Here is a 24,998-nt window from a genome sequence, read left to right as displayed (position 1 = left end):
GGGGCCCCTCTGTGTTTTTTTCTGAAGCCTGGACCTGGAACTGGATGACACATGAAGGAAAACTTGGCCTCGCTCTCGCTTTCTCTCTCTATCTCTTACTCACTAACCTCTGGAGACACAAAAAGATACTGAAATGATTATGCATCGGGTTTCTGTAGATATCCAGATGTCTACCTGATGATAAAAAGAACCCGGAGAATGGACCTGGCTTTCTTTTTTTACCCCTTCGCCCTCTCCTTGTTTTTTTTTTTGTCATATTTGTATATTTTTATTTCTCCCTGTATGGCAAGGACAGGTCATTGGCAGGGGATGAAAGCTGAAGTACTAGGGAGGGTCTGTAGTCTCTCAGGAAAGTCAAAAAGCTTGGGGTGAAGAAAAAGGTAGCTGGATAGAGGAAAAGAGCTTGGCCAGATGTAGCAGTGTGTCTGGGAGATGATGCAGACCTGTTCCTGTAAGCTGTGCTTAGTAATTTGTGGCTTTGTCGCTGTTTTTTTCCTCACTAATCCCAATCAAATGTATGCTCCCAAAAAGGAAAATGAAATCGTACCTTAAAAGATACACACGCTTACTCAGTTTTTATTGAATATGCGAAGACCCTTCAGGGGCAAACAGGAATCAGTGTTTTGGGTCAGAAAATGATCTTTATTATCATCTTCCTTTCTGGAGTTGTATTTCGAGGCATTCAAAGCCAGGTGGGATCTTTAGTACATGAACTTCCTAATGTTCGGAGAGTGGACAACAAAAGGAAACCCTTATGTCTCCATCAAGAGGGGACATTATTCTGCCTGCTGTGCAATTTCATAAATCTATCAAAAATACTTGTTACTTTAAAACCTGTGGCTTTTGTTCTGTGACAGCCACAGTTTCATTATGTGTGAACACTGAGCGGCACGGCTTCCACTTTTAGAAAGAAAGAGAGTATTGGGTTTCTGTGCGGGATTTCCGTAGTGGTTGACGGGAAATGAAATTAACTCGGTGTCCTTAAAACAAACAAGGTCAATGAAAAATAAAGAGTGGAGAGATCACAAATAAAGATACAGAGAAAAAAGAAACACATGAGTTAGGTTTAAGGAAAAGAATAACGGGCTCGTGTTTAGGCTGCTGCCATGGCCGGTGACCTCATCGGAAATGACACCTCTCTTGCCAGCACAGGGGATTTTGTATTTTACACGGTCTCGGTCACAGTACAATAGGCAAGTTGTGAGCGTGTTGGTCGGCGAGATTGGGATGTCCGGCCATAATGATTTTACAAATGATGGTATCATCGACTTGATCTGTATGAAATGCCAACATACCAACGGAAGGATTTTTCACCATCGCTGCTGAAATGCTGTTGGGCTTCATAAATCAGCTGCAAGACGTTAAGACAAAAAAGCTGCACTGAGAGGTCAAACTATTTTCTGAAGCCATTTCCATTAGATTAAGTTTAAGTGGCCTATTTGATAATTATAGTCAATTTTCCTGGCCCACAATCATCTTGTAGCTGAGTCGCCCTCCTGCCAGTGCAAATATAAAAGAATATCAACAGTCTCAAAATCACAATGGGGTAATATTATTCTTGACATAAATTACACAAGCACTTACATTTCACTGGGGGTTATAGTGTTCTTTGGATTGAAATGTGGAGGGGAACAAAAGCCTTTTTTTCTCAGACCTTTATACTGAAAGTTTGTGATCCTCTTTTTTTAACCGTCTCCTCCTCCACTCAGACATTAGCTGTGTTTTGTAAATTTATTTAGCATGTACGCATACTGTTAAAATTTTCTGTATTTGATTATATTGTAAATATAAGTCCATACCTTATATTTAGCATTGTATGGGAGGCATCATTCTGAGAATCGTCATTCAGAGTGCAAGAACGTTTAGCTGAACCAAAAGATGGCAGGAGTTCTGACTATTGCAGCTGCACAACATCATTTAACTTCCTTTAACCTTTCTTATTAGAGGGAGCATCAATAACTCCTCAATTTTAGAAAATACCGCTTACTTGTTGTTTGAGTTCCTCTCCGCTTAAATGAAAAAAGTGGCGCAATACTCAGTTTACTCCCTGTAAGTCATCTGTTTGCTTGCTCTGGCAAATGCCAGTTCCCCCCTTTCACTAATTACCTTCTACCAATGACTAAATTAAAATGAGGTTTTGGATTTCTGAATCAGAAAGTTGGTTTTTTTTACCTCCGACTCCACTTCCCAAATGTGTCCTTCCTGTCTGAGTCAGAAGTGCCACAACTGGTTATGGAAGATATGAAATGCTTCAGTTTTTGTTAGAAAACAATTTCCTGTTGGAAAAACTTAAAGAGCTTCGGTTCTAGCAGTGCAGTTAAACAAGTGGAAGTATGTAAATGTGTTTGTGTACAAGCACACGTTCATGCCTGCGTGCACAAGGGCCTGTTCCACAGTTTTCTATGCCAGAGAAGTGCAGTAAATGTGGTTCTGGAAACAGTACAGTAAAAATATCTGTGTCCCATCAGTGTCAGAACCAATCGGCGTGGACCAAACCAGCTGACAAACTGCTTTAACGCAGAACCCATCTGCCATATCTGCCGAAGCGTGACTCACTACTAACGAACATCGCAGTAAAGTGGCAGTGTGCATCCGTAAAAAATGTTTTTTTACTTTACTGACAAAAAATGCACTCGTATCTATTTATGAACACAGTGCTATTGTCCAGTGTTGCTTAGATTGATCATTGTTTTTTGAGCTGGATATAAAATAAATCTGAATTTTAATGAATGCAATTATTTTAAAATGCACTGTCATAACAAAAAGATGTATAAATGCTAAAATGATCGGCAAATGAGCAAAGATTTGGTGATGAAAGGACAATAAAGTACAAAAAAATGTAGCAGTTTCTTAATTAAAAACATAATCCACAGGGATACAGTTAGCAGAGACACAGAAGTTAAGTATTATAACGTTTATTATAACCTTTTTTTAAGTTAAAAAAATTACTTTTAATTCCTCAAACATTACCACAATGCATATTATTCTTTTAGGTCTATTGTTTGCCGTTATTGCAAATAATAGCCTTTTATATAAGTTATATCATGTCATTCCTGTGGCTGTATACATTAACATAATTATAGAGGCTGAAACTGGACAGAGCTCATTTTACTTGTTATAAAGATCCAGTCAGGGAGATGGAAAATCTGGAATGACTTTGAGCTGCAGTGGAAAATAATACTAAATCTGTTGGATTTGGATTCATAGCATCATATTCTTGAAGGTCCTCTATTGTTATGACTCACAATAGCAGAGTTTCAAATTGAGATCTGAATTCTTTTCTGACACAAGTGATGCATATGCATGCACACGCACTTGACACATTGTGATCCATTTGATTCTCTTCTTCTCTTCTAATAATTCAAAACTATTTGGCCTCCTTGCTTGCCTGCATTTACTGTAACTGTTCATGCACTCACATAGTTTCAGAAGGCAATCATATTCATATTAAGCACACAATTAAAATGTGTTCTGTACTAATAAGTCTGAAAGATTGTAGGGGATTGTATTCTGCTACAAAATTGCAGATCGTTGCTAATGACTGTTCATTTATCATATCCTCCAGCATGTAGGTAGCTTTGAAGTTGAGTTTGTCAGTCACCGGTGTTCCCCGTCCATCACAGACTCGCACAAGCTGCAGATTGTTAGTCATGCTTCTCCAGGCCCGATAATAGGCACAGGTCATCTTATTCACATTGCTTCTCTATCATTTATCCAGTTTTTCTGCCACAGGCTAGAAAAATCTGTTTCTTTATGAGATCACCTCTCCACATTCAGCTCTGCTTTCTTCTGTTTCTTCCAAGAAAAACACCTGAGCTGGGGTAAAAGTAATGCTTGTTGCTGGCTTCACAGTCCATTTGTGACCCACAGTCGACCAAGCAAAGTATATGGCTGAAGTGAAGCCAGGCAGCTACAGCGACAAATTATTTTCCACCGGCACATTGATGGGTTAAAGAATTAGAACGACGTTGAGGAATTCAGGTTAAAGTTCAAATCGTGTCATTTTGAAGATGGATGAGAGCTGAGGACAATAAATGTGTCACAGAAGTGAAGGAGCTGGCTTTCCGTGACTATCCCACTCATTCCCTCCTCCGGAGAGGAGACTGTGCTTTAGTTGATGGCAAGAAATCAAAAATGTACAGTGTGTGTATGCAAACACAGAAATGCTCAGGAAAAATCTTCAGGTACACTTCTTTCATCAACCTGTCTGCATGCTGCTGCCCACCTTCAAGCCTAGGTGTAATAAAAACTGGCCATACTTACAGAGATGATTAGTAGCCCTAACTTCTGATTTGCTTTTGCTAAGGCTGTTTCTATTATTAGAAATTAGAAACTTTGACAGGCTCAAGATTACTGCTTAGCTTATATACTGTATGCAAACAATCACAACCTGCTCGAAATGCACCGACCCATGTCTTTGCAAATTTGTAACTCTCTCCTTGCAAAGGTACATAGATAGACAGTTTGAATTCTACTGTAACTGCAGATTGTTAAATATACTGCTATTTCCCATAGCAGTTTGTCAGTGAAATTATTCTTCAGGTTTTAGCCAGCCAGCTTGTGTGTATGCGGTGTCCTTTTCCACTGCAACTAAAATATGTTAGTTAACAAGACAGCTTGGAGAAGTCCTGCAAAATGTTTAAAAAAAAAAAACTACTACTGCAAACTGCAAAAGCAGGTTATGAAATTGCTAAGACAATTTTCTTTCATACTCCAACCTGGTCTTTAGCCGAAACCTGCCCCCTGACTGTGCTATGTGTTAGTAACTGACAGGTTTTAAAAGAGGTCAGACAGCCAAGCAGCGGAGCTCCAATTTATTCTGAGGTTCAACAGGAGGGACAAACACAAAGGGATGAGAGGAATGGGGAACAGGAGGCAACGGTGTTTTACTTTAAGATTTATTTCTTTTACATTCCATCTCTCCACTCCTCTACTCCCTTTCTGTTACTAGAGCACTAGAGGATTTCCTCTCCTCTCCATCTCCTCTGTTTGACCACTGAACTAAAGTCATTTTCATGGCTTATAAATTTTATAGAGAAATTTGTCACTAATGACATCTGCAGCAGAGAATGCCTGGTTTTCCCCACGGGAAAGGGAAGCAAGGTGAGGAGGGGAGATTGCACAGTTCAAGTGGTAGCCTAGTAATGCTGACTTCGCAAAGGAATGCGTGTGTGTGTGTGTGTGTGTAGGTGAAAGTTTGCCCCCCTGCTTAGTATGGTCATGCCACTGCAATTGCTAATTAGCATATAATAAATTGTTGAGCAGAGCTTCCATTTAGCGTTGATTTCCATTTCTATGCAAATATTAAAGCAAAAATGTCCATTTTGGCTTAAATTTACCAAATAAACACTTGCTCCTAAGTCAGGGAGAATGACAGGTCCTTAAAGTGCTCGTGTAAAATCTCCAGACAGCTGTAGAGTGGACCTTCTGGTGATATTTTTGCCAACTGTTGCTTCCAAAGTCAATAATGAACTTTTAGTGTCAACAAAGGATGAAGTTAAAAAGGCAGAAGGATCCAGGAAACCACTTGTATCAATAATTCCCATCATATTTTTAAATGTTTACCCAGCAGAAAGAAATCTAAATCTAGCTTATCCCTACCCCAGCACTCATCCACTTACCCTTAAGCAAGGCGGAGCCGGTGCAAAATGGGAGTGCCTTCCAAATGAAGGTAGTGAACGTCACCCTGGGGCTCTGCTTCACATGCTGTAAATAAAAAATGCATTTAAAGGGGGAAAAAAGTAACCGAATAAGAAAGAAAGAGAAAGAGTGGGGACAGTGGAACAAACGCTCTCTGTGTTTTCGGCCTAAAGAGCCAAACCAGCTTATATAATCTGCAAAGCATCTAACTTCAAACACCATTTATTTTACTCATCTAACAGTCACCAATCAATGTTGGCCAAATGTATTGTGTTATAAGATGATGGGTTTAAAATCTTTAGTTGACATTGTTGGAAGACAAAGATGACTTTAATTGCAGAGGTTGTGGGATTAGTATGAATCACAGCTATGGAGGAGCGTGAGTTAGCCTTGTGTAAACTCTGTCTTATTGTCTAACACTGACAGCACCAGCCCATCCCCGTCAGCCTCAGGGCCAGCAACGCACAAGACGACCTGCCAGGAGTTATATGAACCCAAAACACTATGGATCTGCTAGTCCCATAGAAACCAAACTCACTAAGTAAACAGACTGGAGGTGATGTTTGACATGAGCAGGGAGAGCCTTTGTTTTGGGAAGATTTGGAGATCTGTCTCGCCTGTTTCCTATGCCTTAGTGGAGTTTGTAGACGTGTGATGCTTCTAGCAAAGGAGACAGGGCTGGGTAATGGCTGGATGTAAAACAACAGAGAGCAAGACTGTGGAGAAAGGTTATTATGCTTGGCTTTGACAGCCAGGTGACAAGGAGCTGTACTATGGTTTCAAACCATTGCACAACTGATTTACAGCTAATACTTGAGAAGGAGCTAAGTCTCAAACAGTTCACACTGTGATTATCAGATCAGACAGTGACGGCGGAAAGAAACATCAGGCACTTGTTTCAATAATCCACGCTTACTTTGTAAGGGAAACATTGCTTCATCAGTCAAACACAATACATTTATACACTATTCCCACTCATGGCCTTTCAATAAAAACTCAACAGCTCTCTTAAGTGAGCCCAGCGATTTTGGTCTTCCTGATACAGGAACTGTAAATCCAGTTAGTTCCAATCATCATCACACTCAGGAGAAATCTTTTGCTATCGTGCCACTACATCCGTTCACACATGGGGCTCCTGAATATAGAGGTCATATGGCTCTGCCAATGTTATCAGTTCAGGTTCCTTAAAGACTTAATGTCTACAAGAAACATACAGAACACATTCACTGTTTAAGCTATCTAAGCAACAGTTCGGTACTGTTGGACTATATTGTGAGATCACACAGCAGATTGTTGTCTGGACTCAGCCAAAGTTTATGTAGATACTGCTTTCAGCATTACATTACTCCTAAAGCTGTCAGCCCCTTATGCTATTAAGACAGCTGCTCTTAGTGGGTATTGTTCAGCTGGGAGCTATGGAGACCTGACAGGGCCCAAGAATCTTTATTCATCCTAAAAGGCCTTTCACCACTATAGTGCTGAATAGGACCTGCCAATGTCATCCTCCACCCATGGCATTTTTATGGCATAGCTGACATATACACAACGCACTCTCGTCAGCCCCTCTGTGGCTCAACCCAGGGTCCTTTTATTCCCGCACTGTATATCAGCTGTTGTTTTCCCATAGACACAAACTGAAGGAGATCTTTTCCAGGCAACGCCACTTTATCTGGGAATTACGCAAACACTCACTTGGAGACACACATTTTACCGGCGATGGACGCAAAAATAAAGACAGACTGGAAGAGAGAATCTCTCTCATGGAAGCGTGCGCGCTTACACTTGCGCATGCACGCATACCTTCTCACACACGCTTTCTGCTCCACGCACACCGCTCAGACAAAAGATCCTTGATTACTCAGCAAATGGATGCACCACTGATCACAGGGTAGCCCTTTTACAAACTGGTCTATTATGCAGTCTCAGCGTGGGGTGGAAGTGTTGCAGGGGCCTGAGGCAGTGTGGCTTTGGAGGGTGAAAAGCTGTGTGTGTGTGTGTACGTGTGTGTGTGTTGATGTGAAAGTGCGTGCACACCCATCGAGGCTGAGAAGTGCTCCCATGCTGCGCTGCCTAACGAGAGGGCAGGTCAGCCATTAAATGGGCACTAATGCGGGAAATTGGAGGCCATTAGGCCTTTCTTTGTTGTTGTGGTTCTGTGTGGCTAGTTAGACTCTTGAAAAAGGAAAGGCCTTATTAGCCTCCCCATGCAGACAGCGAGTGAATATATGGGCCATTTAGCTCAGCATGCAGCGGGCTGGCCTAGCGCTGCTGTACGCTGCTATAGGGCGTAAGGCCACGTGTACACAAATGAAATGAAATGCATTTAAAATTGTGGGGATTTTTTTTTCAGTTGCATTTGTTTCATTTGTATTTTGTATTTAAACATCAGTAGAAAGAAATATGTTCTGTAACTGTTTTCTCTTCAGTGCAAACATAACTGACTTGAGTATTCGTCCACTTTGACGTAAGTTTAAAGTAAAGCCACAGTTTTAAGACAATTTAAAAAGAAAAATCAGTGATAGTGCCATGTCTGTGTTTTATTTTTGTTCCTTTTTCTTTAAAAAAAAATACAACAGGTAATAAGCTTTATTTGTGATACAGAGTGCAGAGGGGAACTTAACAGGAGAGAACGTAGTTACTGGAATTATTAAAGTATACAACATACAAAATATCAGACACGATGGTTTGTAACTACATTTCTATTAAAGAAGTCTGTTTAATAAAATAAGCCCAAGTTTACCATTAAAGTCAAGAAAATAAAAACTTTATCTTCTTATATTATATTTCTATAACTGACTTTTAATAATATAAATAATGAATAATAATAATAAACTTTATTTATGAAGCACACTTAAAAACCAAGGGTATGCCAAGGTGCTTAACAAGTAACATAGAGAATAGAAGGACGATAATAGAAATAGGACCAAAGCAAGTACTAGGTATGCAAGCAGGTAGCTGTCACTGATACATAGGAAAGCAACAGGTACACAGCAAACAAGAAATTAAATGAGCATAAAAGTGCATAATATAAAATCATAAAAGAAATATTAACTAGAGGGAAAGGCAAGATTGAATAAGTGGGTATTTAGTCGTGATTTGAACAGTGCAATGGAATCAGATGCACGGAGGTCGAGAGGAAGGGTATTCCACAGTACCGGGGCAGCCAGAGCAAACGCACGGTCACCCCGGGACTTCAGCCGGGATCTGGGTTGGGTCAGAAGTAGTTGAGTGGCAGATCTAAGTGTTCTAGCAGGAGTATGTGGTTTGAGAAGTTCACTAAGATAACTTGGTGCTAATTTATTAATAGTTTTGAATGTAAGGAGTAATATTTTAAATTGAATACGGTACTTTATGGGCAGCCAATGCAAGCTAGCTAGAACAGGAGTAATAGGGCAAAATTTCCTGGTACCAGTCAAGAGGCGGGCTGCTGCATTTTGGACTGTTTGCAGTCTAAGAAGAAGAGAAGAGGGAAGACCGTAGTACAAAGAGTTACAGTAATCCAACCTGGAGGTCACAAAAGCGTGAATAAGCTTCTCCAGGTCCTCATGCGGAACATAATGCCTAGCCTTAGAGATAAGGCGCAGTTGGTGGAAGCTAGATCTCACTACAGCAGACACTTGCTTATCGAGTTTGAGCGAGCTATCCAGCAGTACACCCAAGTTACTGACATAGTCACAAGAAAAGCTAGCAAAGGAACCCAGGGCAGCACAGAGTTGGGCACGAGGGATTTTACTGTTGAACATCACAATCTCAGTCTCTTTAAAACAAGAGAATTACTCAGGAACCATTCTTTGACCTCCCGCGTGCATTCTTGAAAGTAGTGCAGGGACACAGCAAGGTCGTCAGTAAGTTCAAAATAGATCTGTACGTCATCGGGGTAACAGTGGAAGGCGATATTGTATTTTTCAAAAATTACACCTAGATCTGGGAGGAGAGCTGGATAGAGAACTGTATAGTTTTACTCTTTTTGGTAGTATTTACCTCAATCTACTGTAAATCCATAGCTTAATCCTGACCTTCACTCCACTGCTAATAGCATCATGAGGGACTCAAACGTGCCAGTTCTCACAGCTCTTTCAGCTAAGCTACATTTTATCACACAGCGACAGAACTGGTATCATGCTCTCCGTACTCGCGCCCTGAGTTGCAAAATTTACACTAAAAAAACATTAAAACTAAAAACCATATATGTTAAATGATGGAATAAAGAAAGGACAGATAAATAAACAGGTTGACTGAAAAGGGGTCTGACAAGAAGGTTACGGCTGCTTGACAGCAAATGGAATCTGTCCACTGGAAATCAGTCCACGCTGCATTTTTAATCTGCCTTTGATAAAACTGCAGGACTGATGAATATTCTGTATGACCTGATCTCAATTAGTCAAGTCTCCTCAAGTTAAGCCTGCAAGTAGCAGCAGCAACAGCAGCACACTGATCTCTTCCCATCCCTCTGTCCGCCTTATTTTTTCTTTTCTCAGGCACTTTCTTTCACTTCTCATCTATATATATTTTTTCCTTTTTGAAAAAAATTCTTTCACCCTTAGTACATGCAGTGTATGAGGCAAAGTGCTTGTTAAAAATACTGAAACTGGGCCTCCTTTGGGGACGGCAGAGATCCAGAGTTTAGTTAGGGGTTATTAGAGACACAGTGAAGAGGGCCAGAGGGCTCACAGGGGGCTAAAGTGCTGCGGCTAATTGGCTGCAATAAAGGAATTAAATTAGCCTGATATAATCTCTGCAGCGGGCGCCTCACTCTCCCATCCATAACTTCTTCCCACTCGCCTGCACGAACGCTCCATCACCCTAGTTCCATGGCATTCCCAGGGTGCTTCACACCATACATGAACATCAAACAGGTCCACACACACAAAACCATCAACTCCCTCACACATTGCACCCTTCCTTTTCATTATTAGTGCTTCCTCTCATTTAGAGAGGAGATTCTTTCTGATTTTTTTCCCAACACCTCACCCTGTAGAGATTTGCAACTCCGTGTTGCAGTGAGAAGTGTTTTGGATCATTTTCTATTTGTCATAATGGACTTTTTATCCCAGTTTTAAAACCTCAGTATGAAACATAGTTGATTTCTCTTCTCTTCAGAATAGATGAAAGAATAGAATTTTCTGGTAATTTCAGAAAGAAAACCAAAAGAAAACGACAGACTTCTCATGCGTACAAGAACATAATTTACAGGTTAATACCAATATGTGTAGAAACATGTGTTTATTTTTTCAAAAAAACCCTAACCCTATTGTGGCATCATCTAAAATAATAAATATTCTTTATGGCATGATTGTTTCTGTATCCAAAGAGAACTTCAAACGCTGAGTTTAGTATGTCTGTCATCTTGGTGCCTTAAAACGCTCTCATTTAATTCTGTTTTTATTTAGTAATTCTTGCCTTTACCGTGCCCGTGCCTGGATCAACAGGCACAAGATAAAAGTGAGAACTGATGTAATGCATAGAAAACTAAATAAACACTTGAACCAGATACTGAAAACAGGATACAATTAAAGTGATTGTGTGGAAACATCTTTATAAGCTTACATGTAACCAGCAGTATTTGTAGTACGTGTTGGCTGCAGATTAAATGTAAATATTTCTGTGACTGCACATCACACATTGTTTTGTTAAACACTTATTATAGTGGGTTTTTTTTAAAGTGAAATTCTTTCATTGTTTTGGGAGAAACAGCGGCTGTCGGTGGATCAGCGATGGGTGATTCACTCTTCATAGGAAAATTCCACCATCAGGAAATTTTCATTTGTCTCCACACAAACACGGGTGGTGCTAGAGTTACCTGTCACTAACCTAATGCCTTTAAATCACACTTTGTTGCAGCAATACAAACCAGGATTCAATTCAGCTGCAAAACAATTGTGACGTCCGTGCTGAAATCCCAGACGCCGCAGCATAATAGCAGCATTGTTTTTCTTTTGACATATTTCTATAAGCACAAGGATGCCAAGTGTCATCCTTCAGCTTACAGTAACATTTTTGCGGCTGCTGTCTGTTAACAGTCAGTACAGCCATACGCATGCCTGAGCTCATTCACCTCCACTTACTTAAACTACATTTACTCAAATATACATGTAATATTTACATGTAATATTTACATGTAAACGACGAATATTTCCCATTCAATTATTATCTCTACTCTGCTGCAGTTTAGAGTTGTATTATTCTTTTAACTCTACTACATCTTTGATGGTTTTGCAGTTATGTTACAAATTAAGCAACATATTATTTAATACACGGAACCATATCTGATATAGCTCTGCCCGCTGCCCCAGTAAATCCCGTATTCATTAATGCATCTCTAAGCAAATTTAAGGGTAAATGCTTTCTGCCATAATAACCTGACCTCCACATTAAGACATATTGTATTTCTCAAAAAGAAAAAAAGCAGTACTTATACATACTAACATACTATATACTAACTTATTTTACATCTTATTATCCTTTAGTCCATCAAAAACATATTACGGCTAAATACGGATATCCAGGTAGAATAGCATTGATTATATTAAACTAGGACACCATGTGGCTGTATTTGATTTCGGTGACATACGTGACAAGCAGTGACCCTGCCAAGCTTTTGTAGCTTGTGTGTTATAAGGGTGAAGGAGCAGGCAAACACTGTGGATCCAGAAATAGCATGGTTCTATATATGTGTATGTTTTAAGTTTGCGAGAGAAAATTGTGCATTACATGCTGCCATCATAGAGATTAATGCACACTACGGTGCAGGGCTTGTAGCACGTTATTTGAGGTCCTTAATATTTTCAGTGATAAGTTTTTGTGAACTTTAGGCTTTCTTTCCTTAAACGTTTTCACACCAAAGTCAAAGAGAGAGTATAAAGGTCAGTATTTTTCCGTTCTGTCTTAGGGGTGGGTTAGAAGTTAATCTGATTACTTTTGGGTCATCCATAGGATTAAAAGTAAACTGTTCATGTGTGGACTCCCCTTGGTGTTTGTTTGAGAGTGGGGCAAAGAATAGCAGACCTCTGGCTGCTCCCCTGCTTGCATGCGGTGGTGTTGGGTTTTGCTTTGCTGAATTTGTTTAGGGTAAGAATTGGGTGAGAGAAGGAGCGAGTAGGCTGGAATAATTTTAGACCAGTGGGAATGATGGCCATATATAGATATCTATATATATGTGATGTGTGGATGGGACATTAGAAATCTATATAAATATTGTTCAAAAAAGTATAATCAGTGTTTCCTTTTCACAGTTTTCTTAGTCGCTTATTCTTCCTAATGTGTCTTTACAGTTGTGGTAATGAGCAGCCGGCAGCTTTAGTCAATTTGGAGTAAAAGTGGCAGAAATCACTTGCTTGAGTGTCTCTTTACAACAAATCATTGCTGTGACCAACATTGCTCAATTACCAGGCTTATCGTGAGTATGATGAGCTTAACCTCAACCTCCAGCTCTGTTGCTTGAAATTTCCCTCTAATTAGCAGCAGGAAGGCTGTCTAAGTACTTCTATGAGACTGAGGTCAGTTGATGGAGGCTGGGAACCACTCAGAGAAACTAATTAGCCAACTTTCCAAAACACACACAGACAGTGGAAGTGCAGGAAACAGCAGCATCGAATAAACAAATCAATTTTCTGCTAAATTCTACAGTTGAAGGTTAAAAGTTTGTAAGAGATGCAACAATTAAATGCAGCATTTTGTCATTTCAAATAGTCATGGCTCACTCTACGGGAGGTGTTGAAAGGCTGTAGGTAAGCTTAGCTTCATCCAGCTAAATCTGTTACACTTGTTTAAAAGGTATCACTTCACACTTCTTTTTACTGCTCACCTGGGGGCGGTTACAGGCGACTACAGACTTGCTATCCAGACTGAAGCAATTAGCTTGATTGAAAACAGACCAAATTTGTTCTATAAGGTAAAAGTAGTATTTACTAACACTGCTTATTAAAAAGAACAAAACAATACAATTTTTTATTTGTGTTAGATATTGTCCAAATCACTACTAGAGGCATAAAATTGGCTTTTTTCCTGTGTGTATAAAAACTCTGATGGCTAAATAACAGACATAACTTTGCAGGACTCCTGATAAACTCATGCCAGGCAGCAATTTTTAGCTTGTCTATGCTTTAATTTGAACAAAGCCTTGTTGATATAATTTTGAAAACAGTAAGTGCAGATCAACCACTTTTTCTAAGTTGAGGGTCATTGAAGAAGCGATGTGAACATGCTTACATCAGTCCCAGAGAGTATGAAAGTTTAGATGGGCATTCATCTGAGATAATCTCTTATGAAGTATGCTCTCTGGTACAAAATTGAAAATTCTCTGGGGGGGCTGTGTTCAGAAAGGGTGTGAAACTATTTTTGTAGTGTAACAAAAGCATGTCTGCAGGTCAGAGGCTGCACACTGCTCCTCCACTAGTTTCCCCCCTCTCTGTGGTGATCTCTTTTACCTTCAGGCATGCTCAGAGATAGCTTTCACCAACTATGGCTTGACGCTGGAGACACTAAAAAGACTGAGCCTACCCCCTGGCATTCAGAGTCTGGATTGATTGGCTCAAGGATTTCAACACAGAGATCATTTGAGAGATTTCAAAAAAAGCCTATAATCTAATCCATTGTGTATTTATATGTTGTAGCTAACAAAACATTTTGTCATAAAAGGTCTTTGAATGGATGCTTTATGCATTTTTATCTCTCAACACGTTTTCATCACAACATTTCAGCATAGACACCCAGTACTGGGTTGGTTCTAGCTGTGGACGAGAATCAAGACATGAACAGGTGTAAATCAAGCTCAAGACAATAATAAAACATTATGTCTGGGACACAAATATAGTTCTCAATAAGATAAGTAAGACTGGAGAACTCTGGAGCAAAGACTACTGAAACAGAGTTAAGAAAATATCTTTAATTGCTATTGAATGTCTTGGAAATATTACCATCTTCTAGTATTGTGATAATTCTTCTTCTTTTTTTTTTTTAGATTACTTTTAAAATGGGATCAATCTGAGTAAGTCTTATGACAAAAATGATAAAGCAGGGATGGTCAACAAGCAAAAAAAAGCATGACTAATTAAACCGCTGCCATCCTGGAAGCAAAGCCACCAATAGTCGCTACTGATAAGACACTAAGATATGTATGTGTGTGTTTTAGATATTGTAATTAGGTCCTTGGAGTGGAGAGAAGAAGTCTCAGAGGTCCCAGATATGTTCAGAAAAAAAATAAAAATTCAGAGATGTACATGCACTGAGCATACCAGTGAGAAATCTGGTTGAGGGAAGCCGAGGGAAGTAAGCCCTCAGCCTTCCTCCGTTATGACAGGTAGATGATAGAGCGAGCTGTCAGTGCCGAAACACGCGGATGGATGAATCAACTGTGGGACATAGTTGGATCCAGATAACCCCCTTTAGGTACACACACACTGTACCGTGTAGAACCGCACACAGTCGTGCCACAAACTGTATCAGAAGTGCTGCAGTTAATAATGCATGAATGTGTCTGTGGTGGAGGAGGACTGGTGTCTCGGACGGCCGGCCCTAATGAAGTTGGGCATGTCTGCCTCACTCTGCTGCCAGAAAGTCATGAATAAACATTAGCCGGCTAATTAAACTCAGCACTGGCAACTGTACTCATCAGTAAACAAGAGGCAGAGAGGGGTCTCGCACATACTTGCAGGGGATTTGCATGTAATAGAGAAATGGTAATACAAGCCTTTCACTTTCTAACTAGTACAGTATGGACTCTGGAGAGGACCTTTAGCAAAGGAAAAAAGCTGTGCAGAATATTTGATCAAGTGAGGTAGACTAACCCTGATCCTGACAAATAGATTAAAAAAACATTCTTAATACACAAAATATACTGACACATTAATAATAATGAAAATGGAAACTGTGCATTAGATATGATGTATTGATGTGTTCAGTAAAACATCTAATTGCATTAATTTAAACTGTTTGCATTCTGTTGTGTTTCCCCCACAGCCTGCAACTGCAACCTTCACGCCCGAAGGTGTCGTTTCAACATGGAGCTCTACAAACTGTCGGGGAGGAAGAGCGGAGGAGTCTGCCTCAACTGTCGCCACAACACGGCAGGTCGCCACTGCCACTATTGCAAGGAGGGCTACTACAGAGACCTGTCAAAGCCCATCTCACACAGAAAAGCCTGCAAAGGTACAGGGCTCTGTTTGTCTTCTCTTTTGTAAGTGACCGGGGCTCGGATTGATCCATTTCACTCAAGAGTCCCTCGGCTTTCATACGTTAACATTATGATGTGCGCTGCTTTTTTCAAGAGTGGATTTTATATAAAGGCAGGAACAAGAGGATTTGTGGTCTTCACATTCCTAAGCCTGTCTCACCCTCATCTTCCTCTGTCAGCGAAGATGAGTTGGGGGTCTTTTGGGATTGTGGAGGTCGCGACGGTGGTGGTGGTATGGGCGGGTCGGGCTGGGTGTTCCCTCGTCGACGCTGAGTTATTTGGCTTAGTTGGCGCTGGGGTGAGGGGATGACAGGACAAGAAAAACAAACAGAGCTGAGGTGTGAAGTGATCCTCAGTGCGAGTCAAAGACTAATGAGAACCCAGGGAGGCTGGTTCAAGGGCTGCAAAACGAATTGAAAAGAGAGCAGGAAACAAAGCAAAAAAGTCAAGACCAGAAGGATGGCAGGAGAATGAAAGATGGGAGGGAGGGAGGACTGATGGGTTAGAAGAAGAGGACGAGAGGAAGGGGACACACCCCTACGCAGGTGTGCTCACTACTCACTGCTGGATGAATCGCATGCCATTGGCCCTCACCGTAGCTAATAAGGGTCAAAGACAGAGAGGTGGTGGAGGCGGAGAAAGAAGTGACGGTGACTGAAAAGAGAGAGAGTATGTTTTCTCACTTCTGCTATAGCTGCAGGGAAAGATAACAGGAACTGAATCCCTGTGCAAACAGGCCCAGAGACACCTCAGATTTACTCTGTATGGATAAAGCATCTACACTGATGCAAGCATACCTGTTGGAGGGTTTCAGAGCGCTCTAAAAGCGAGCGAAGACTGCAGACAGTTTGAGCCAGAGTTTTCTTATATCATTCAACAGGAATTTAAAAAAAGTAACCACCCATTTGTTAGTTTAAGAGGGAGCATGTCTATAAAGCATCAAACATCTTTAAAAAACATGTTTAGATGAAACAATGGCGTGTTAAGTTGTGTTGTAGTCAGCTGCACACATTACGAACGCAAACGACACCACTGATGAAAGATATTTGTCCTCAGCGTCTGCTCGTTTCTCTGTATTGACCATAAAACCTTGGAGAACGTGCACTTTTCCGTGTTGACATGCTTCATGCTGCTGCAACGAAAACATTTACTGACCTAATGCAAAAGAACGTCACAGATGTTTCACTCAGTCACATTAAATTCCTGTCATTCAGCAACCGCATCGAGCACATTTTCTTCCCCGCGCAAAGACAAATTAATAACAAAGAGCTCTAGAAATGTTGGAAGTAATTCCCCGCCTCGAGTCACTCGTGACCAATATTCCTCAAGTGATTTTAACACCTTCCATGGCTTCGGGCCCATTCTCCAGTCGGCCAGGAATGCAAACACGCATTCATCACGACAGGACGTTTTGTGTCGTTTAACCCCAATCTACTGCTGTGTCTACCAGGCTGGCTTATTCGGGAGATTTCACCTCTTTTTTTGTTGTTTTTACATCTCTTCTCGTGTGTCTAAGACTTGATTCTTTCAGCATCTCATAACTCACATTCATTGGTGCTAGTTCCTCACACTGGAAAACTAGTTTCCTCGTGGTCCTGCTGTGCAAATATAAAATGTAAACCCACTCTTATAATTTATAGTAGAGGCAGCATTAGCTACAGATAGTAGTGCGATCTTTCCTATTTTACCATATTTGCTAAAACCATAAACTATATCAATGTTTCATATGATTACAGATAACTTTTATTACTTTTTAATTTCTTGCACTGGTGATTTCTCCGTGTGCTCAGGTGCCGCTTATATGAGAAATTATATGTGTTTGGCTGGAAAAAAAAGGATAAAACACGAAAATGATGTTGTAGTTACCATCCTGGTAAAGTTAAAGCAATATGAGTATTAAAAAAACAAATCCCCAGTTAATGTCACAATAAAAGGTTGGGTTATTTTATTTTATTTTTTTACCATCAATAGCAAGCGCTTTAGCTGAAAGAGAAAAAAATAATCTGTTTTCACTGATGTGGAAATGTGTTCTCATACAATGATGACTAATTTGATGTTGCGAAACTTTGGATAAATGAGTCATGAAGTTAAGTCAAAACAGCGAGTCAAAAGCTGTGAAAAATGCACGTAGTGTGGACCTCTGACATCTGGAGTAAAGTGATGTATAGCATGTGCATCTGGGTATGTGGGGCTGGCTCTGCATTCTGTAGCCGAGTAAAGCTTTCCTGATAACTAGTGATTCGGATTCAGAGAAACTCTGCTCCCCCCATCTTCACCTGTGTCTTCTGCTTCTATAGACTCTGTGCACCTTCTCTTCCTGTTTAACTGTACATTAGAAATCCTTTTATATTTAAATTCTATATTAAATAAATGAATGAACTGACTAAATCAGTTCTAATAACAGAAGATGAAATGTGAGACGCTGTTCTCAGTTTGTCAAAAGAATTTCCTGCTTTTGTCAGTTTGATTTTATTGCATGACCTCAATTCCAAAAGAGTTTGAATACTTTGTAAAATATAATATTAGAATGCAGTGACTTGTTAAAGTCTTTAACCCTGGCAAACTTTGTCTATTTAAGATCCTCTTTCATACCCAGTCATGTTACCAACCAGTTAACCTAATTAGAAATGTCCTTCCATCTGTTTCTTCCTAAAAAAAAACAACAACAACATTTTACTTTTATTCCCAGTCCCAACTTTTCGAGATGTATTGTTACCATTAAATTCAAAATGAGTCGATATTTTTCATGAAAAAGTAAAATGTCTCAATTTTAGGTCAAAACATTCTGTTGTTGTTGTTGTTGTTTTTTTTTGTTTTTTTTTATTTACATTTTACACAGCATCCCAACATTTTTGGACTTGGATTTGTAATTGAATATCTTTGTATTTTGAAACAAAACAAGCAGTCTGCAACCTCCCTCCAAACTAAGAATGATGGAAAGAACATTTTTCACTTTATTGGCGTTTCAAAAAGCACCTTAATTCCATTCAGTTTTATTTATATCTTAATTATGAATGATTAATTGAAAAAAAGTCATTAAAAGATTAACCGATCATGGAATTATTATTATTTATATTAATTACCAGTCAAATCAGCATTAGTGTTGTCATGCACGCACTTATTTCATGCAAAACCCAACACTGTGATAAATGAAGTCTGCGAAACCGCTGAACAATTAAATAATATGATCTATAATAATGTTATTGTTACAGGATAATGACAGTCCCAGAGGCTCATAGCAGGAGTGGAGTCATGTCATATACTCATTACATCAGTGTTCTGAAACTAGTGAATACTAAATCATCTCGCCCACACTAGGGATTGATTTCTTCTCGGCTCCTTCACGTGCACCGCTGCCTCTCACCGAAGTGACGTGTAAACAGATTTCATCATTGTTTATAAAACTGTCAACTTACCCAAACGGTTTTGTTCAATTTGATCCATGAAATTTGCCAGGGTTTATGCACCTCCCACCTCTCCCAGCATAGTGTAATTACAAGCAAACACTGTCCAAGTTCTACAGAGGTATTTGGTTACATCAAATTAGACTTATAATAAGGGGATCTGTGGTAATTACCCCAAGCTGACAAACGATACGAAGCATGAACTCGTTCTTTTGCCAATTAAAACATTTTTTTTCCAAACTATATTTGGAAACTTACTCATGAAGACTTTAAAGATATGTGTCACTGTGTTACATGCCCTCTTTGTCTGTCGCTCTCTCTTTGCTAATGAACTTTGCAAAGTTACCGCACTCCGCTTTCCCCCCCTCTCTCAGACACCTTCGTATGCTTTCAAAGTTCTGCCCTGCCAAATTCTCTCAGGTTTACCACATCATAACTCAAGATAATTCAATGGAACTCAAACCGCAGAACTAATTTCTGTCTGCTCCTCAAGCAGCGTAGGCTCTGCACCGAAGTGACAGCAATTAAGCGGTCTGGTTATTTATTGAACTCAAAGAGAGAGAGCCCTTTGCCGTGTGGCCTTTGGAAAAGAATGAGTGCTGCAGGAGCACGGGCATGTCGAGGAGAACTCCAGTTTGCTTTTATATGTGTAATACAATCCTCTCAGAAAGCAGCCCGTTTCCATAGGAGGTCATCTGGAGTGAAAAAAAGGGCAGAGGCACATCTATTACAAAGTTAGCCCTGCCTGGTGGCCACATACACAGGCTGAAATTTATTACTTTACCCCTCATTGAGAAAGAGTGTAAACTCAGAAGGATTTTCAGTCAGCTCTTGTTTGTATCTTTAACCCTTTGATGCCTCTAAATAACACATACTGAGTGTATTTCAGTTTAGCTTAAAGGGATAATGATCAGATTTGAAAAGACGACAAGAAGCAGCAGTCTGTGTGGTCTTTGATGCTTTAATAAAGATAATACATAAAACTCTATGGCAATATGTCTGTTTAAAGTTTAAGTAGCTGATCCATTTTTTTTATTTATGACTTCTATACTTATTTCAAAAGTTAGTCCTGTCTTTTAAAATTATGTTATACAGTAGCAGAATATGGTTACATTTTGTTTCCAGGCTCCGAGTGCTTCACTACCCTCAAAATATGTCATATAGAGAATCTGGGGACTAATGTGTAGCCTATAGGTGAGTTGTGAAGGGTGGAGGGGTCAAAATAGCTAGCAGCAATGCCTTGCTACCATGGAAATTTGGCATTTAACATACACCAGCTTGAGGGTGTGTTTAGCAATACAGTGTTTGGAGAGTAAGGCATGTCTTATGTTTGTCAAGCAGTGCAGAGTGAGTGAACTGTCCAATCTAGTTCACAAGCTTTGCTCTGTGGGCTAAATACTACAATATCTAAAGAAATACAAGAGAAGTCCACAGCAAATAAAAAAAGACCTGCTCTTGATTAGTTCTCCTCATAGAACATCAAAACATGTACCAAATTAATCTCGAGCTTGGCACTGGTTCTGCGATGGATGGATTAAGTTCAAACCTTCAGAGCCTTTAAATGTGAACATCAACCATCATGTAATTACATTGGTCAGTTGGATGATGAGGAACATATTCTGCGTACAGGGGACAATTAGGCTTTGACGGAGGGATAGTCTGTTTCAATCAGAATAGCACCCTTCGACCCTCCTTCCTTCGCATATGTCTTCGATTGATACAGTTGAATTTTTTCTCATTGACCACACATAAAAATGTTTTCTACGAGGGTTTTGAAAAATATTGCTTTTCATTACTTCGCTTTTAACTTTTAAAAATGTATTTTTTATTCTTTACAGGGGTGTGCTGATATCAATTAGCAGAACACACATGTCTTTAATGTGTTGCGCATTAAACATCATTCACAAAATAAGCTCTTGAAGAACATTTTCGGCTCTCGCGGTGGCCAAAACACGACTCCTCGGGCCATTGCAGCCCTATTATTCTCCTCAATAAAACATTAAAAAATACAAGAAGCAAGAATGCACCCTCTATTAGGTACGCATGCCATTTAGAAGGCTGTTTATAGTAAAACAACTGAATAACACACATCTTTCTTTTGCTCTTCAAAAATACTTGTGGAGCAGAAACCTAATTATAATAGAACACAGACTCAGGAAGCTTGGCTTTAATCCAGGGCCAACAAATTATTCTTACTGGCACAGTGTGCACAAACCCAATGAGGGAGTGGAGTTCAGACTTCAAACACCAGCTTTATGGTAAACGATAGGCAGAACTCAAAATTCTTGCATTGTGCAATCTCAGACTTGGGCCCGACCGCTTGCCTTTGAAAAAGTCTTCTTCCCTCTTCATTAACTGCGGACGTTTTTCATTCTTTAAAACGCAACTCCCAGCGGCAAAGGCTCCCTTTAGTGTCAGGAATTCCTTTTTCATCTAGACACATGGCAGTAATGCATAGCTAACCCCCCAGGTTACAGGTTTTCTGTTATTAGAAAATGGTCGCAGGTTCTCTTATAAACATAATCCAGGTCTTATTTTAGATGTCTCTCAGTTTTTTTCTTTCTTGGAAGTGTTGAGAAAGAAGGGCCTCTTGCCCTCTGGTCCCCATATCTCCCCAAGCCATCTGGAGTATCCCTGAAACACAGCACAAGGCCACTTAACCGTTTAAGTGGACACACACTTAAACCAGAAACTCTCACTTGCACCTCTGGAGTTAGTCAGTCTTCTAGTCGACAGGTGTGTCACTGAGTCGGACAATTTGTCACTGGACAGGATAGCGAGTCAGTCGGCTCTCGAGCTGATGAAGAAGACCAGATGTGGAGGAGAAGGAGGAGGAGGCTGAGTGTTTGCCACCTGTACACCATGTGCCGTGCACCTTGATTTACTAGCAGGCTTGAGGCTCTGAGCTGAAATTATGGGCACACGCTCTTAAAAGCATAACCTGAGCTCTCTGAAGCTCCAAGCAGAAACTCGCTTTGCCTCCTCTGCATCGGACTCCTCTGACGTTCTCGTAAATTTACAGGCATGAAGACGTGCCGGGGCAGCCTGCACAGTCTTTATTGGGCTTCCTGAAACCATGTGTTTGGGTCTATATGTGTGTATTGTTCCTCTGAGGGAACAGCTAAGCAATGAAAGCAGTGACAGATTGGTCTGATAAAGGTACTAATAGGTACACACACAATGAGGGGGGCTTTCTGAGTCTGATAAGAAGGCTCAACAGTCCAAGTACGCTTTCTAGCTCTCTGGCTCTCACACAACACACAAACACACATGCATGCACACACACCAAAAACAGATAAGAGCAGCACAGAAGCTGGAACACAGGAAACAAGCAACAGAGATAAAACAGAGTGTGATACAGAGAAGAGAAGAGGCACCCCACTGACACATAGACCTTATCACAAAAACACTTACTTCAGCTGGAGAACAGAGTTGTCCCGTAGTCGTGTGGCTGATTTTTTGGAATATCTCACAAATCAACAATTGTGTTATTTCCAAGAGTGAGAAGTCAGTTATAAAGAAAACTTTTACAGTTACATTAATGCTTTAGAGCAGTGTTTTCCCCAAGAACAACTGTAACGTAGATCTCCCCGAGAGCTCGTCAGGTATACAACCCATCTCTAAATAAAAACCACATCCCTGCTCATGATCAAAGTAAAGATAAAGAAATCACAAGATCTCAATGCATTGTAACTGACACCACACCATTCAATCTTTTCATATAACCACCCAAAAGAAAAAAAAACATTAGTGGAACTGACCAATCTGTGTGGTTAAAAAAAACCCGACACACATTATTTAACCTGCACCTGTGAAGATTTTAACGGTGACATTTGACACAGTCGGGAAAAAAAATCTTAAGGGAAGGGAGATGAGTGAGCGGAGTTGGCCCGACTCGGAGAGATAGCGCAGCGAGGTTTCCAGGAAATAAGCAGAAAATCTAATCTTTCCACAGTGAAGAATATGGCGCTGTGAGTTTGTTGACAAACTGTGTTTTTGGCTTTGCAGGCGTTTCAAGTAAAAATGTGAAAATGGTGATAGATTAGGTCTGGTCTGGATTAGCTTGTCAAGAATTGCAGTATAAAAGACCTATTAATTCTCTTAACTCCCCCTCCATGTCAGAATCACTACTATTTAGACCAAAAGCAGATGAAAACACAAAATAACCCCTCTAAGACAACTATTACTCAACACCAAACACGACCGGTTTGGCTGTGAAATAAATTAATGGTTTGGATTAGAAGGGGAGGGGGGGGGGGGCTTTGGAAAATGATTACATTCCTGAAGCATATGTGTTCGATAGACCCCCCAGTGTGGGAGGAAGTATGACAGACGTTTTAGGCTCACCTTCAAAGCCTGAGAATAATCAGAAACAGGCAATTAGGATTATCCTCCATTATTTTATCATTTGGTAAACATGCACAAACTTTCCTCTTCACTTCACGTCTCCAGCTCAAATAGAAATTCAGCCTCACTCACTTGCAGAGGTACATATATAAACAGACATATCTGTGATCTGTGTTAGGGCGGCATTTAAATGATGGCTACAACACACAGAGTGCCAAAATGTCAGGAAGTGTCTGTAGACTTGGAGGATGTGTTGCTCCTTCACTCACGATTCAACTCGGTCGGGTCCACGTTGGACGTGTGTAAGTTCTGTCTCTCTGTGCACGCCTCCACCTGTCTCTCACCACTCTATTGTTGTTGACACACTGCTGCTGTGTACCCACCTGCACTCTCTATAGATATAGTATATGTTTGTGTCTCCCCACATGTGTGTGTGTGTGTGTGTGTGTGTGTGTGTGTGTGTGTGTGTGTGTGTGACCACTCACTGTGCCTCTCTTTCTTCCTCTGTTTCCTCACAGCATGTGATTGCCATCCCGTGGGTGCTGCTGGCAAAACCTGTAACCAAACCACAGGACAATGTCCCTGTAAAGACGGCGTGACTGGTATCACGTGCAACCGCTGTGCTAAAGGCTACCAGCAGAGCCGCTCGCCCATTGCCCCCTGCATAAGTACGTTGAACCAGTCTTTACCACATCTGCCTCACTGTAGCACAACATGGCCTGGCAAAAGGTCAGGTGTGATGACAGGCATATGTACATATTCAAATAGCACACACAAACATGTGATACAAACCCATCATACACTGTTTTACACTTTTCTTCAGAAGAGTGCATCTCTCTCAACTTCTAATCTTTTTTTAGGTCCAGAATTTTCCTAGTTTAAAAAAACACACCATTAAAAGTGAACCCCAAGGTTATGGCTGCACACACTTGTTGGCTCCATTAATCTGAATAAAGAGCTGTGTCAGCTTCTCTAAGCTACCACAATGTCTCATGGGATGACTAAAGTGTACTACCTTTTAATTTATTATTTACAAGCCATTGTAATGAAGACAAAAAGATCAAAATATATGAAATCGCTTGAGAGAAGGTCTGTACCTCAAGACAGGATAAGAGAGAGAGGGGCTGCAGTATCCAGCATAAGAAAACTTAACGGACTCTCTCAATGAATTGTCTCTCTCCTTTAAAGCAAAACATTTGACTGCTCATCCAGTTTAATGTTCAGTACATGTGTTTATGAGTTTGAGTTTATATTACTTCCCACTGTTGTCAGTTTAAATTTACACAAGTAAAATATTAGAATTAGACCTATCGTTTAAATATCACATAATGCAGATGTGCACTCATGTGAGCAGATCAGCATCAGCAAATGGACCTCCAGGACAAGCATGCAGATGAGACATACTTTTAGAAAGCAGGTTTTTGTCTGTGTAAGTT

General features: G+C 40.3%; 1 protein-coding gene across 2 annotated transcripts in view; it reads left to right on the top strand.

Annotated features, from left to right (window-relative positions):
• ntn1a (netrin 1a) overlaps window positions 1–24,998 on the top strand; it is a 57,142-nt gene that overhangs the window by 14,419 nt on the left and 17,725 nt on the right. Inside the window, exons 3-4 of one of the 2 annotated variants that reach the window (XM_004539277.6) lie at window positions 15,598–15,786; window positions 24,081–24,230. In XM_004539277.6, coding sequence (XP_004539334.1) covers window positions 15,598–15,786; window positions 24,081–24,230 — 339 coding nt within the window. The remainder of the gene's footprint in view (window positions 1–15,597; window positions 15,787–24,080; window positions 24,231–24,998) is intronic. The other variant, XM_076885059.1, reaches the window with a different exon arrangement.

The sequence above is a fragment of the Maylandia zebra genome, linkage group LG6 (assembly GCF_041146795.1).
Source record: "Maylandia zebra isolate NMK-2024a linkage group LG6, Mzebra_GT3a, whole genome shotgun sequence".
Lineage (NCBI taxonomy): Eukaryota > Metazoa > Chordata > Actinopteri > Cichliformes > Cichlidae > Maylandia > Maylandia zebra.
Note: the sequence above shows the minus strand (reverse complement) of the source record. Positions and strands in the feature narration are given on the sequence as shown.